The sequence below is a fragment of the Bufo bufo genome, chromosome 3 (genome assembly GCF_905171765.1).
Source record: "Bufo bufo chromosome 3, aBufBuf1.1, whole genome shotgun sequence".
NCBI lineage: Eukaryota > Metazoa > Chordata > Amphibia > Anura > Bufonidae > Bufo > Bufo bufo.
In genome coordinates this window covers 405,202,322-405,216,099 of record NC_053391.1, presented here as the reverse complement: position 1 = coordinate 405,216,099, position 13,778 = coordinate 405,202,322, and the positions used below count along the sequence as shown (strand labels likewise).

General features: G+C 45.9%; 1 protein-coding gene across 1 annotated transcript in view; it reads left to right on the top strand.

The window, feature by feature from the left end:
* The first annotated feature begins 250 nt into the window (after positions 1-250).
* RCC1L (RCC1 like) overlaps positions 251-13,778 on the top strand; it is a 36,460-nt gene continuing 22,932 nt past the window's right edge. The window contains exons 1-4 of the mRNA XM_040424826.1: positions 251-454; positions 3,647-3,937; positions 4,464-4,593; positions 12,822-12,950. Coding sequence (XP_040280760.1) covers positions 3,659-3,937; positions 4,464-4,593; positions 12,822-12,950 — 538 coding nt within the window. The 5' untranslated portion in view covers positions 251-454; positions 3,647-3,658. The remainder of the gene's footprint in view (positions 455-3,646; positions 3,938-4,463; positions 4,594-12,821; positions 12,951-13,778) is intronic.

The following is a 13,778-nucleotide window of genomic DNA, read 5'->3' as shown; positions in this document are numbered from 1 at the left end:
CCCCCCATATCTCAGCATACAATCCCTCACAGCACGTCCGCTAACATTTCCAATACAAAATAAGTCTATTAGTAGGATTCCGCATTTCCAATACAAAATAAGTCTATTAGTAGGATTCCGCCTACTTCTACTGCGCTGCAGGGTTTTTAGTTCACTCTCGCGGGCTCCATGATGCATATCAAACTGCGCGCGGCTCTCCTGTTTCCGAGCCACGTGATCTCGGAGTGCCACGTGATGTTGTGACGTCAGCAGGTCCTTTCCGGGTATAGTATTTAGCCATTACCAAGGCTGCTCCGCGTTCACACATGAGCCATGCTGCACAGTGAGCGAGCTGTTCCTCCAGTCTTATGGCGTGCAGTGTCTGCTATGAATGACGCTGGTTATTGGCAGCCATTCTTCTAGTGGTTGGCTCTACTCGCATTCATCCTAGGCCTGGAGGAGAAGTCTGTCACAGGTATACAGGGCTCATTGAGACCCGTTCACACTGATGGCATTAGCTCCCCGGTTTTGTAGGACCCATGTTGTGTATGACAGATCTGTTTGGCAGGTAAATCATTTTGTGTAGACTATTCTGACCAAGGAAAGGGAAGCTGGAAGAAAAGCACTAATGTAAGGGTGAGCCGGATCTAAGGCAGCCCTAGTTCATCTACTGTAGGTGGCCTCATTGACCAGACATAAGGCACCAAGACGGAGGGGCTGAAATCTGTCATTGTAATGATGAAATATGCAAATGATTACAATATTAGCTTATTGGGGAAAACTGTACAATAAAAGGAGGCTCTAGGACCCTGTTGGCCGCCTCTAGCCTGGATACAGATACAGTTGGGCATGGAGGCATACAGTTTCTATATGGTATCCTGTTGGCCGCCTCTAGCCTGGATACAGATACAGTTGGGCATGGAGGTATACAAGCTCTATATGGTATCCTGTTGGCTGCCTCTAGCCTGGATACAGATACAGTTGGGCATGGAGGTATACAAGCTCTATATGGTATCCTGTTGGCCGCCTCTAGCCTGGATACAGATACAGTTGGGCATGGAGGTATACAGGTTCTATATGGTATCCTGTTGGCCGCCTCTAGCCTGGATACAGATACAGTTGGGCATGGAGGCATACAGGTTCTATATGGTATCCTGTTGGCTGCCTCTAGTCTGGATACAGATACAGTTGGGCATGGAGGCATACAGGCTCTATATGGTATCCTGTTGGCTGCCTCTAGCCTGGATACAGATACAGTTGGGCATGGAGGCATACAGGTTCTGTATGGTATCCTGTTGGCTGCCTCTAGCCTGGATACAGATACAGTTGGGCATGGAGGCATACAGGCTCTATATGGTATCCTGTTGGCTGCCTCTAGTCTGGATACAGATACAGTTGGGCATGGAGGTATACAGGTTCTATATGGTATCCTGTTGGCCGCCTCTAGCCTGGATACAGATACAGTTGGGCATGGAGGCATACAGGTTCTATATGGTATCCTGTTGGCTGCCTCTAGCCTGGATACAGATACAGTTGGGCATGGAGGCATACAGGTTCTATATGGTATCCTGTTGGCTGCCTCTAGCCTGGATACAGATACAGTTGGGCATGGAGGCATACAGGTTCTATATGGTATCCTGTTGGCTGCCTGGATACAGATACAGTTGGGCATGGAGGCATACAAGTTCTATATGGTATCCTGTTGGCTGCCTCTAGCCTGGATACAGATACAGTTGGGCATGGAGGCATACAGGTTCTGTATGGTATCCTGTTGGCCGCCTCTAGCCTGGATACAAGGTGAGATACAGTTGGGCATGGAGGTATACAGGTTCTGTATGGTATCCTGTTGGCCGCCTCTAGCCTGGATACAAGGTGAGATACAGTTGGGCATGGAGGTATACAGGTTCTATATGGTATCCTGTTGTCTGCCTCTAGCCTGGATACAGATACAGTTGGGCATGGAGGCATACAGGTTCTATATGGTATCCTGTTGGCTGCCTCTAGCCTGGATACAGATACAGTTGGGCATGGAGGCATACAGGTTCTATATGGTATCCTGTTGGCTGCCTCTAGCCTGGATACAGATACAGTTGGGCATGGAGGCATACAGGTTCTATATGGTATCCTGTTGGCTGCCTCTAGCCTGGATACAGATACAGTTGGGCATGGAGGCATACAGGTTCTATATGGTATCCTGTTGGCTGCCTGGATACAGATACAGTTGGGCATGGAGGCATACAGGTTCTATATGGTATCCTGTTGGCTGCCTCTAGCCTGGATACAGATACAGTTGGGCATGGAGGCATACAGGTTCTGTATGGTATCCTGTTGGCCGCCTCTAGCCTGGATACAAGGTGAGATACAGTTGGGCATGGAGGTATACAGGTTCTGTATGGTATCCTGTTGGCCGCCTCTAGCCTGGATACAAGGTGAGATACAGTTGGGCATGGAGGTATACAGGTTCTGTATGGTATCCTGCCGCACAGATGTTGCACCTGGGCCTGTAGATCCTACACACTTGTAGGTTGCTGAAGCTGACGTCCTGGCTGGTCACATAAATACTTGCTCCATTCAACTCTATAGGACATCCGGAGATGGCCAAATGTAAGCACTCCCCATAGACTTGAATAGAGCGTGTGTCTGCTACCCCATTCATACAGGGGCACCGACACAAGTTATTGTACCTGAACAACCCTTTAAATGTGCCATGTTGCCACCTGACTGCGTGATCTTCTTAACCAGGAAAGGTGACATCTATTAGACCCATGGGTCTCCTGGTTAGGCCCACTTTGCATATGTCAGTTGTGTACAGCACTTCAGGGCACAGGTCTGACACCTGTCTACTGATGTCACCAGACCGCCATGGAGACATTCTGTAAAGCAGAACTGGCTTAGTTACCCATAGCAACCAATCAGATTCCACTTTTCATTTTCCAAAGAAGCTGTGAAGAATGAAATTTGGAATCTGATTGGTTTCTGTGGGCAACTAAGCCAGTTTTCTACTTTACACCAGTTTAATAAATGACCCCATCAGTTTTTAGTGTGCCTATAACCTTTAATGACGGTGTAGATTTAGGGAACTCTCACACTAGCTGCAAGGAGCTCCGGCAAATTCCTTGCCGCTAGTGTGAAACTAACCTTAGGGTACTTTTACACTAGCGTTCTTCTTTTCCGGCATAGAGTTCCGTCCTAGGGGCTCAATACCGGAAAAGAACTGATCAGTTTTATCCTAATGCATTCTGAATGGAGAGCAATCCGTTCAGGATGTTTTCAGTTCAGTCTGTTTGACTTTTTAGGACGGAGATAATACCACAGCATGCTGCGGTTTTATCTCCGTCCAAAATTCCAGAACACTTGCCAGATCCGTCATTTTTTACCATTGACATGCATTAATGCTGGATCCGAATGTTCCGGCAAAACGGATCAGTTTTTGCGGTCTGCGCATGCTCAGACCGCCAAAAAAATGTGAAAAAAATAAATGCCGGATCCGTTTTTCTGGATGACACTGGAGAAACGGATCCGGCATTTCAATGCATTTGTCAGACGGATCAGGATCCTGATCCATCAGTTTGCATACGTTTTGACGGATCCGGCAGGCAGTTCCGGTGACGGATCCGCAAGTGTGAAAGTAGCCTTAAACCTTTTTGTGCTTGTGTATGTTTTCCAGCTATATGTTACAATGCGGCCTTCATCATTACTTTTGCGCCTCAATATTTGGAACCCTAAGTTCACATCTGTGCGACTGCTAACAACGGCTGTGGGGAGAAGCAAGTCAGGAGATGACCTTCCGACCTTTCAGTACGTTGGGCACAAACCTAGAAGAAAGGACCGTGTTTTTGTATGGGGCTTCTCTCACACGGGAGCATTGGGGATCCCAAGCTTTGTAGTACCTGACAAAGGGAAGAAAAAGCCGAAACAATACCAACTAACTCCTTATAGGCTCGATGTGGATGAAAAGGTAATGCTACATCATGTATTCGATAAAAACAAGAAGTGTTTGTAATATGTATGCGTGCCTTGATATGTCGGGGTAGATTAAACATACTTTAAGCCTATTCTGCCCACAATAAAAATTTGACCTTGAAGGGATTGTCCAGGATTTTGATACTGATGAGTCCAACCCCCTGCACCCCTCCCCCAGTAAGCTGATAACTGCAGCACTGTCCCCGTTCATGTCAAAGCTACAGTAAACCAGCTGATCGGCAGGGGTGTGGGGCGTTGGAGCCCTGCCTATCTGATATTGAGGATAGGCCATCAGTATCAGAATCCTGCACAACTCCATACAGAACCCAAGCGCATAGGTGTATGGAGGTGTGGTACAAAATGTTTAAAAAGATGTGTAAAAATAAATAAAAAAACGGTTAAAAAAATTAAATATCTTTAGGAGGTTACCTAAAGGTTGTGTTTCACAAGTAGGTTTTGTCGCATAAGGTTTTATGTGCATCAGTGTTTAACCATATCATTTCCACTGTGTCCTTTCTCAGATATCATCTGTAGCCTGTGGTTACGGCTTTACTCTATTATCGTCCAAGACAAGTGACGTGACAAAGGTGTGGGGCATGGGGTTAAATAAGGATTCCCAAATAGGATTCCATAGAAGCCGAAGAGATCGAAGTAAGCATTTTCCTTATAAGCGTTGGGTTTGGTCTGTCACCAGACCATATTTTACACTTTATAAGCATATATGTAGTCAAAAGTGGGATAACAAAATCCTAGCATAAAATATGGCATCAAATTATTGTATATTGAGGCTATCACGCCCTCTAGTGGCTGCAGTCAGTCAGTATTTTATTATTATTATTATTATTTTTTTAAGAGTAAATCTTTTTATATAAACTTTTAATATGATGTCCCTAATAAAACGATCTCTAATATACTTTATTAATACATTTTCTATTTTTACTACACTTTTCCCTGCCTAAAGTGCACTATTCCCCGTGTGCTTAAAACTCTGTTCTCTGAACACCGCTGACCGCTCAGCGGTGTACAGAGTACATTTTATCAATGGGCCGCAGCAATATGTGCTCCTGCCCGTGCTCCCCAGAGGATTACTAACTCCTGGCATAGAACATGGGTACCCTGTACCTGTGTACTATGCCAGGATTAGTGGAGCGGGCTCCTGCTTCTGCCTACTCCGCTAAGCTAAGAGCCGACATGACGTCCTCTTAGCTTAGCGGAGCAGGCAGAAGCAGGAGCCCGCTCCGCTTATCCTGGCATAGTAGATGGTTATTGGGTACCCATGTGCTATGCCAGGAGTTAGTAATCCTCCAGGGCGTACAGGCAGGAGCAGCAATGTGCGCTCCTGCCCGTACTCCCTGCGCTGCGGCCCCATTGATAAAATGTCTCAGCGGTGTACAGAGAACAGAGTTTTATGGGCACAGGGAAACGTGTAATAAAAATAGAAAATTTTATTAAAGTACATTGGAGATAGTTTAATTAGGGACATCATATTAAAAGTTTAAATAAAGGTTTAGTTACTCTCTAATTTCTATCCTGACTTGAGATTTTGAGAGCTTTGGTATCATATCATCAGGTGCAGATTGAATATGTTTTCTCTCCCCAATGGTAATACCCGTCGGTAAGATTTTGGTTGTGACCTCACTGTGGAGACCATTCCAATTCTATGAACAGGTACAATGTAGTCCCATCAGCAATGACTTCCATGAGGCCATAGTCACATGTTAGACATTCCAAGTACAGTACATTGCTGGTGAATTGTGCCGTTATCCTGTTACAGTAAAACTGTGCACCGGTTTAGAGCATGGTGTAGATTTTCATATCTGCAGCTTGTTTCATATCTGCAGATTTATTTTGGAAGTTTGCAACACAAGGATTTTGTTTCAGCAGAAAATTTCCACCATGTTTAACCCCTTAGTGACCACCAATACGCCTTTTTGCAGCGGTCACTAAGGGGCTCACTCTATGCGCTGCACAAGTCTCCCATGCAGCGGAGAACGGGGGGGCTTGGCTCTAACATGAGAGCCATGCTCCTGCTCTAACAGCCTGGATCGGTACTTCTGCCGTTTAAACCCTTACATGCACGATAACCTGCGCCATGTAAGCGTTACAGAGGGAGGGGACTGTCGGTCTACCATCGGCGCCTCACAAATAGGACATAAGCAGGACAAAAAAAGTGTCTTTTTACATCAGTGCATGAATGCCGGATCTGTTTCTCCGGATGACACCGGAGAGACGGATCCGGCATTTTCCTATCGCCCATGACAGCACCACCGGAGAGAGGAGGATCCGCCCCACAGAGACAGGAAACCTGCAGAATAAAACGGGCGGGCATACTCCTCCTCTTCAGTGTGGTTTCCTGTCTCTGGTGGGAAGCCTGCAGCATGGATGCAATAAGATCCCTCTCTCTGGTGGCGCTCCGCTACTGACCTGCGGTCCCTGGAAGTTGGCGGCATCGAGGTGCGCTGAGGGCCGAGCAGAGGCACAGCTGAACTCCGGAGGGGGTACTCAGTGTGCTGGAGCTGGGGAAAGCCGGCACCTCCATGGAGATGCCGCGAAGATTGAACGCCGGCCACCAGGGGGAGGAAGAGGAGCGGCTTCGGCAGTGAGTGCCGGATAGCGCTCCTGTAGTCATGTGACCGGCGTAAGCGTCGGCGGTGACGTCATCTGCCTGCGCCCTAGGAGAAGGAGCACGATTGTCGTTGCCGGTGTCTGTTTACGACCTGGCTGAGCTGCCTGCAATGGAGGAAGACAAGCCCTCTGAGGAGCCTGCTGTCCCTCCTGCTCCGGTACCTCTGAAGGGGTGAGTGTGGGTCTTATGACCTAGATACTCTTATACTGATAGGCATTACTGTTTATTTACAGGTTAAGCCTAGGAAAGTGGTCAAAAGAATAATAGAGAATGTGTTTTGTGTAAAGTGGGGTTTCCCTCCGGCGGGAAAAAATGTGCCAGACCTGTATAGACAAAATGGTGGCAGAAGAATCTCCTTCCTTTTATAAATGTCTACAGGCTGTGGTTCGGTCAGAGGTTAACTCCTCCTTAAACCGCTAAAAGGAACAGTGGCCTTTCGTTCTACTATAGAGGGAGGCATCAACTTCATCTTTTAGGCCCAGTATAGCCTCCACCTGTACTGCCCGTTCCTTAATTGTTTGGCTGTCTGAATTAGAAACGAGATTCTGGCCTCCCTCCCTAAAAAAAAAAAAAAAAGCAGCTGACTTTTTGGCGGATGCGTCTACTGACTCGGTCAGACTAGCCGCTAAGTCAGCAGCCCTATCCAATTCGGCTCGGTGAGCACTGTGGATAAAAAATTGGAGTGTCGATACTGCCTCCAAGACAAAGCTCTGCGGAGTTCCGTGTGAGGGGGAGTACCTCTTTGGTCCTAGTTTAGATGACCTCCTGCATAAGGCGGCTGTCAAAAAGAGAAAGTTTCCCGGATTTCAGAGCTCTTTCCCCAGTAAAAGCAGGTTTAGTCGCTCCTTTCGTCCCTTTAAGGGAAACCAGGAACAAGATAGAAAACCTAGAGAAGACCGGTTTAGGGGTCAAAGGAAGAGCAGGAACTTTTTCTTTAGCCAGCCCTCCTCGGATAAAAAAATAAAGTCAGGCCAACAATGACGCCAGCACTCCGGTAGGGGGCAGACTGAAGGATTGTGCATTAGAATGGAGGAAGATTTTCTTGAGCCCTTGGGTACTCGATACCATATCCAGAGGCCTTTATCTGGAATTCCTTCAGTCTCCTCCTGCTAGATTCTTACCCACCGTAGTTCCTTGTTCCATGCAAGGAAGATCCATCAGGGAAAAAGAGGTGTTAAAATTATTAGAGAAATCCGTTTAAATCCCGGTATTGGAAGAGGAAAGAGGAAAAGGGTTCTATTCACCGCTTTTTCTGGTCAAAAAACAAACAAAAAACAGACGGTTCCTGGAGAACCATTATAAATCTAAAGAGATCCCGTCCACTAAGAAACAGGTGTTCCTTGGCTTAATTTTGGACTCTTCTCTCCAGAGATGTTTTTTGCCCATAGAGAAGATACAGACCGTTCAAAGCAAGATTACAAGTCTAACCCAAAGATCGGTGACCTCCATAAGGAAGGCAATGTCAGTCCTGGGCTCCCTCACGCCCTGTATTCCAGCAGTAAGGTGGGCACAATTTCATTCCAGGGCCTTACAGTGGGAGATTCTAGCCAGTTGGGAGAAGAGCAAATCACTGGACGCCAGTTTGGAAGTCTCTTCCCAGACTATCCAGGAACTAGCCTGGTGGCTAGAAAAAAAAAATCTCACAAAGGGGGCCCCGTGGAAGATCGAAAATTTGGTTGCCTGACTACGGACGCAAGTCCTTGGGGGTGGGGGGCCCACATTCAAGGTTCTTCCTGTCAGGGCCGTTGAAATTCCCTTCAGAGAATTCAATCCTCAGATCTAAAGGAACTTATGGCGGTAGGCTTAGCTATGAGGAATTCACTTTCAAAAATAAAAGGAAGGAATTTAAGAATTCTTTCAGACAACAGGACGGTAGTATCCTATTTAAATAAACAAGGAGGAACGAGATGCAGAGCCAAAAAATAATAATAAAAGGAGAAAAAAATAAATAAAAATCTAGGCAGTATCAGAGATCCGGGTTATCCTGAACAGGTTAGGGTGGATAATAAACGAGGAGAAGTCAAGACCCCGTCCATCGAGGAGGCAGACCTTCTTAGGCCTAATACTGGACTCTTCTCCAGAAAACCTTCTTACCTACAAGCAAGGTAGTAGTTGTCCAGAACAAGATCCGAAATCTAACCCGGAGACCGGTTACTTCAGTAAGGACAGCAATGTCGGTCCTCGGCTCCCTCACATCCTGTATTCCGGGAGTAAGGTGGGCTCAGCAGCACTCCAGAGCTTTACAGTGGGAAATCCTGTCTGCTTGGAAGGAAAGCCGGTCCTTAAATGCAAAAATGGAGGTCTCAGTCCAAACCTTACAGAAGCTATCATGGTGGCTGGATACGGAAAATCTCGTCCAGGGGATCCCGTGGAAAACGGGCGGATTAGTGTGCCTGACTACAGATGCAAGCCCTTGGGGGTGGGGTGCCCACATTCAAGGAACTTCCTTCCAGGGTCGTTGGGACCCCCTACAAAAAGTAGAGTCCTCCAACCTGAAAGAATTGATGGCAGTCGGCCTTGCGATGAGGGCCTCCCTTCCAAAGATAAAAGGGAAGGACCTAAGGATCCTTTCGGACAACAGGACTGTAGTCTCCTATTTGAACAGGCAGGGAGGGACAAGATGCAGGGCTCTTATGGAGGAAGCTTATGTCACTCTGAGTCTGGCAGAAAGAATATGCACCTCGATTTCAGCAGTCCACATCAGAGGGGTAGAGAACAGACAGGCGGATTTTCTGAGCTGTCATACCCTGTCCCAGGGGGAATGGTCCCTAGACCCCATGGTTTTCCAGAGGATAGTAGATCTTTGGGGGTTCCCCGAAATCGACTTATTTGCCACGTATTCAAACAAGAGGGTGGCCAAATTCTATTCCCTAAGCAGAGCGGGATCCCCCTGTGGGATAGACGCCCTGACACAGGAGTGGAATTTCCGCCTGGCTTATGCCTTTCCCCCTCTTCCCCTGATTCCCCGAGTTTTACGGAAAATCAGGGAGGAGCGGGCCACAGTGATCCTGATTGCGCCCTTCTGGCTCAGGAGGTCCTGGTTCTCGGGACTCCGAACCATGTCGATTGCCGATCCCTGGGTACTTCCGACGGTCCGGGGCCTTCTGAGCCAATGACCTGTGAGACATCCAGCTGTAGACAGCCTACATTTAACGGCCTGGATTTTGAAAGGTGGTTATTAGAAAAGGAAGGGTTCTCTAATGCCTTGGTTTCTACCCTGCTAAAAAGTAAAAAGGAGGTTACTATAAAGATCTATAGCAGAGTTTGGCGCAAGTTCTTAAATTTTGCCCAGATCCAGTTAAGGAGCCTACCTAGGGTTGCTCCCTTGCATTCTATTCTTGAGTTTCTCCAGAAAGGTCTAGAGATGGGTCTGTCAGTACCCTGAGAGTTCAGGTCTCTGCCCTGTCGATTCTTTTTAATCAGAACATAGCTAGTAGCCCTTGGGTTGCCAGGTTTTTTAGAGCTGTGGAGAGGTCTTCCTTGGTGGTAGTTCCAAAAGCCCCCCCTGGAGTCTGGAGGGGGTATTAAAAGCTTTGTCTGGGCCCCCCTTTGAGCCCATTGATTCTATTTCAATTAAACACCTTACCTTAAAGCTATCCGTTCTGATAGCCTTGACTTCTGCTCGGAGGATTGGTGAGATCCAGGCCATCTCCATCAACCCTCCGTATACCTTGATTTTAGAGGACAAAGTTATCATCCGTCCTGACCCGGCTTTCTTCCAAAAGTCGCCACCAAACTCCACCGCTCTCAGGAGATTGTTCTTCCCACTCTCTGTCAAAATCCTTCCTCTGAGGAAGAAGAATCTCTCCACTGTCTGGATGTCAAGAGAGCTCTTTTGGCCTATCTGTCCTCTACCTCTTCCTGGCGGAAATCTTCCTCACTCTTCTTACAGTTTCAAGGGAGAAACAAAGGTTCTGCTGCCTCAAAGAGTTCCATATCTCGGTAGGTCGTGTCAGCCATCTCCTTATCCTACCTTTCATCGGGTTGTCTCCCCCGGGGGGCCTAAGGCCCACTCGACCAGGGCGGTGGCTGCTTCCTGGGCTGAGAGGTCTTCTGTTCCAATGGAGAAAATTTGTGAGGCAGCGACCTGGTCTTCCCCTTTGACCTTTTTTAGGCACTATAGGTTGGACTTGAACTCTTCTGGTGATCCTTCCTTTGGTAAAGGGGTTCTTCTTTCTACTTCCCACCCTTATGGATTACTCTAGTAAATCTCCGGTGGTGCTGTCATGGGCGATAGGAAAAAATGGTATTACTTACCGGTAATTTGATTTTACAGAGCCCATGACAGCACCCTGGGTTTCCCTCCCTGGTGGTTCTTTATTACACGGGTGTTGCAAAAAAATAAAAAATAATAATATATGTTCCCTGTATACAAATTGCATGTCTAATTCATGTGGCGGCCTTCCTCCGATACTTGGAAAACTCACTGAAGAGGAGGAGTATGCCCGCCCGTTTTATTCTGCAGGTTTCCTGTCTCTGTGGGGCGGATCCTCCTCTCTCCGGTGGTGCTGTCATGGGCTCTGTAAAATCAAATTACCGGTAAGTAATACCATTTTTCAATGCATTTGTCAGACGGATCAAGATCCTGAGCTGTGTGACAAATACCATCAGTTTGCATACATTTTGACGGATTAAATATTATATGAAACGCTCTAATCCTTTAAATAAAATTAAAGAATTAGACATGCAGATGCTGAAGAACCTCTTTTCTGAAAAGTAAGGAAGAGATTGCTGTCCACCGTTGATTGCTTGGTTAAGGCCTCGTCCTTCTCACAAGAAGGTCTGCAGTATATGAGATGCTGCTTTTTGTGTTGTGCCCACACTAGTGATTATGAAGGGATTGTCTAAATTCTAGAGTACATTTAATTTCGGCGAACCCATTGACACCAGAGTAATATACAAGTGGTGCGCAGCCATAATATAGCCCCCAAAGTAGTCTATGGGGCCTTACTGTACCCAAGGGTGTAACTAGGCGCAGAACTTGGAAACACCCAAAGCAACTTCCCCTAAACCTCTTCTCCCGCAGCGAGCCCTGCACCGTTTAGGAGGAGGAGTCAAGAGCTTATTAATCAGTGGTTGATGAATGTACCCCCCTCCCCTCCATCTACATGCAGCAGCTTCCTGATAGTCCTCTTCTCTCAGGGTTTGGGTCCCTGTAGTTTCTAATCTTCTTCCTTTACTGTAACCTAATCCTCTCTCCTCATACTGACCTTCCACTTACACACAGCAGCAAAATGTAACAGGCAGTGCTGCAGTGTAAAGCATGAGGGAGATGCAGAACAGCAGACCAAGTTTATATGGAGACAGCACCTCCTATACACAATGCAGCTAAGCTGCAGTCAATGATTATAAGTCCGCGTAAAAAATAAAAGAATGCCTGAATTGCTACTTTTTGCTTAGTGTTATGTACCCTAAAATAATACCAATGAAAGCTATAAGGCATCCCACAAAAATCAAGTCCTCATACAGCTCTGTATAAAGAAAAAAAAAGAAAAAATGTTATGGGTCTTGTGATGGGGCGATACCATTTATTTATTTTTTTTAACAAAAGAAAGTTTCTATTGTGCAAAAGTAGTAGAATGTAAAAAAAAAAACAAAAAAAAAACCTATATGTATTTGGTATTGATGTAATCGTACTGACCCAAAGAATAAAGTTATCATGTTATTTATGCTGAAAAATGAACCCAGCAAAATTTATAATGTAAAAACTCAGTGGCAGTGTAGCTGTATTTTCCCATCCTCCTCCCAGAAAGAGTTTATGAAAGTTAGTCTGTAAGTTATGATGCCATTAAAAACGACAACTTATCACGCAATATACAAGCTCTCATATGGGCACATCGAGAGAAAACGAAAACATTATAGCTCTTGGAAGGTGATGAAAAAAATACTTGGTCATTAAGGCCCAAAGGAGGCTGGTCACTAAGGGGTTAAACACAGCCTTATTTTTATGAAGGAGCAGGCAAATATTCCAAACCAAGACTTTGCTTACCCCTGTGATGTGGAGGCTTGGGGAAAAGGTTGGCAGTCCGATCCTTGGTTTTATATTGCTGAATTTAAGGCGGCCTTGTTTTTTAGCGATTGTTGGCATTATTCCTAGTACTGATGTGCAGGGTACAGCAGCTGGTAAGTCATTTGCAAATGTATCATAACTGTGCTGCTTTCTATATAGTATAAAAATGCCAATTCACTTTCATTTATGTTTTGTGCGTGCAGAAGGTTTGGTTTTTCACTCATGGCCTGTCCTCTTTTAAAGCTAAAGGTTACGAATACATCCTGGAGCCATCACCTGTACCCCTACCTCTGGAGAAACCACAGGCTACACGAGTTCTGCAAGTATCTTGTGGCAGAGCACATTCCCTTATTTTGACAGATAATGAAGGAGGTAATTAAAGTGATCTGAACTTCATGAAAATTTCACTCTGTAACATTAAAGGGGTCTTGACTTCTATGGGAGAGTCTTCTAGCCATGCTCTGTCACCTGTGTAGGAAAGAATAGATAAGCCCTGACAATCGCCTATTGTGAATGGTGGATCCTGTCTTATCTATACACAGAGGTGATAGCATTACCGGCAGGATTACAATGACAGATAAGCAGATAACTGCAGTAAAGGGATCTGTACAGACCAAGAAGTAGCGCCAATTATTAGACATAGGGCCAGTGCAAAAACTGCAGGATTTTTTTGTTTTAGTTTAAATATAAAAAGTAACTTGGAAAATAAAAAATAACATCATCAAAAATTTATTTAAGAATGTTAAAAAACAGCAGATCATTTTCTGATGATAAATTCCCCCTAAAATGAGATCACACCATTCGAAGGAATAACTCGTACAATAAACTTTATACTGTATTTTTCGCCTTATAAGACCCACCGAAAAAGTGTGTGGGGGGGTGAGGGTGGCAGTTCGTCTTATAAAGTGATGGTGTCATTTTTACATGGCTGACACTGATGTATCAGGGGCCGGTATGCTGCACAGCTCGGCCGGCGATACATCAGTTACAGTTATGTGGGGTGGGAGGAGGGGCTGGAGGTTGGCAACTCGCGGCGAGGCCCGGTGCAGTCACTGTATTACACCAGGCACTGTGCACAGCAGTCTCTTTGTATGTAAAGTCTATTTCTTTAATGCTGAAGCAATAGCTCTTTGATAAACTAGCCTAATCGAATGAAACAGTACTCATTCTATGAATGCAGCGGTCCGGCCGGCGCGTGAC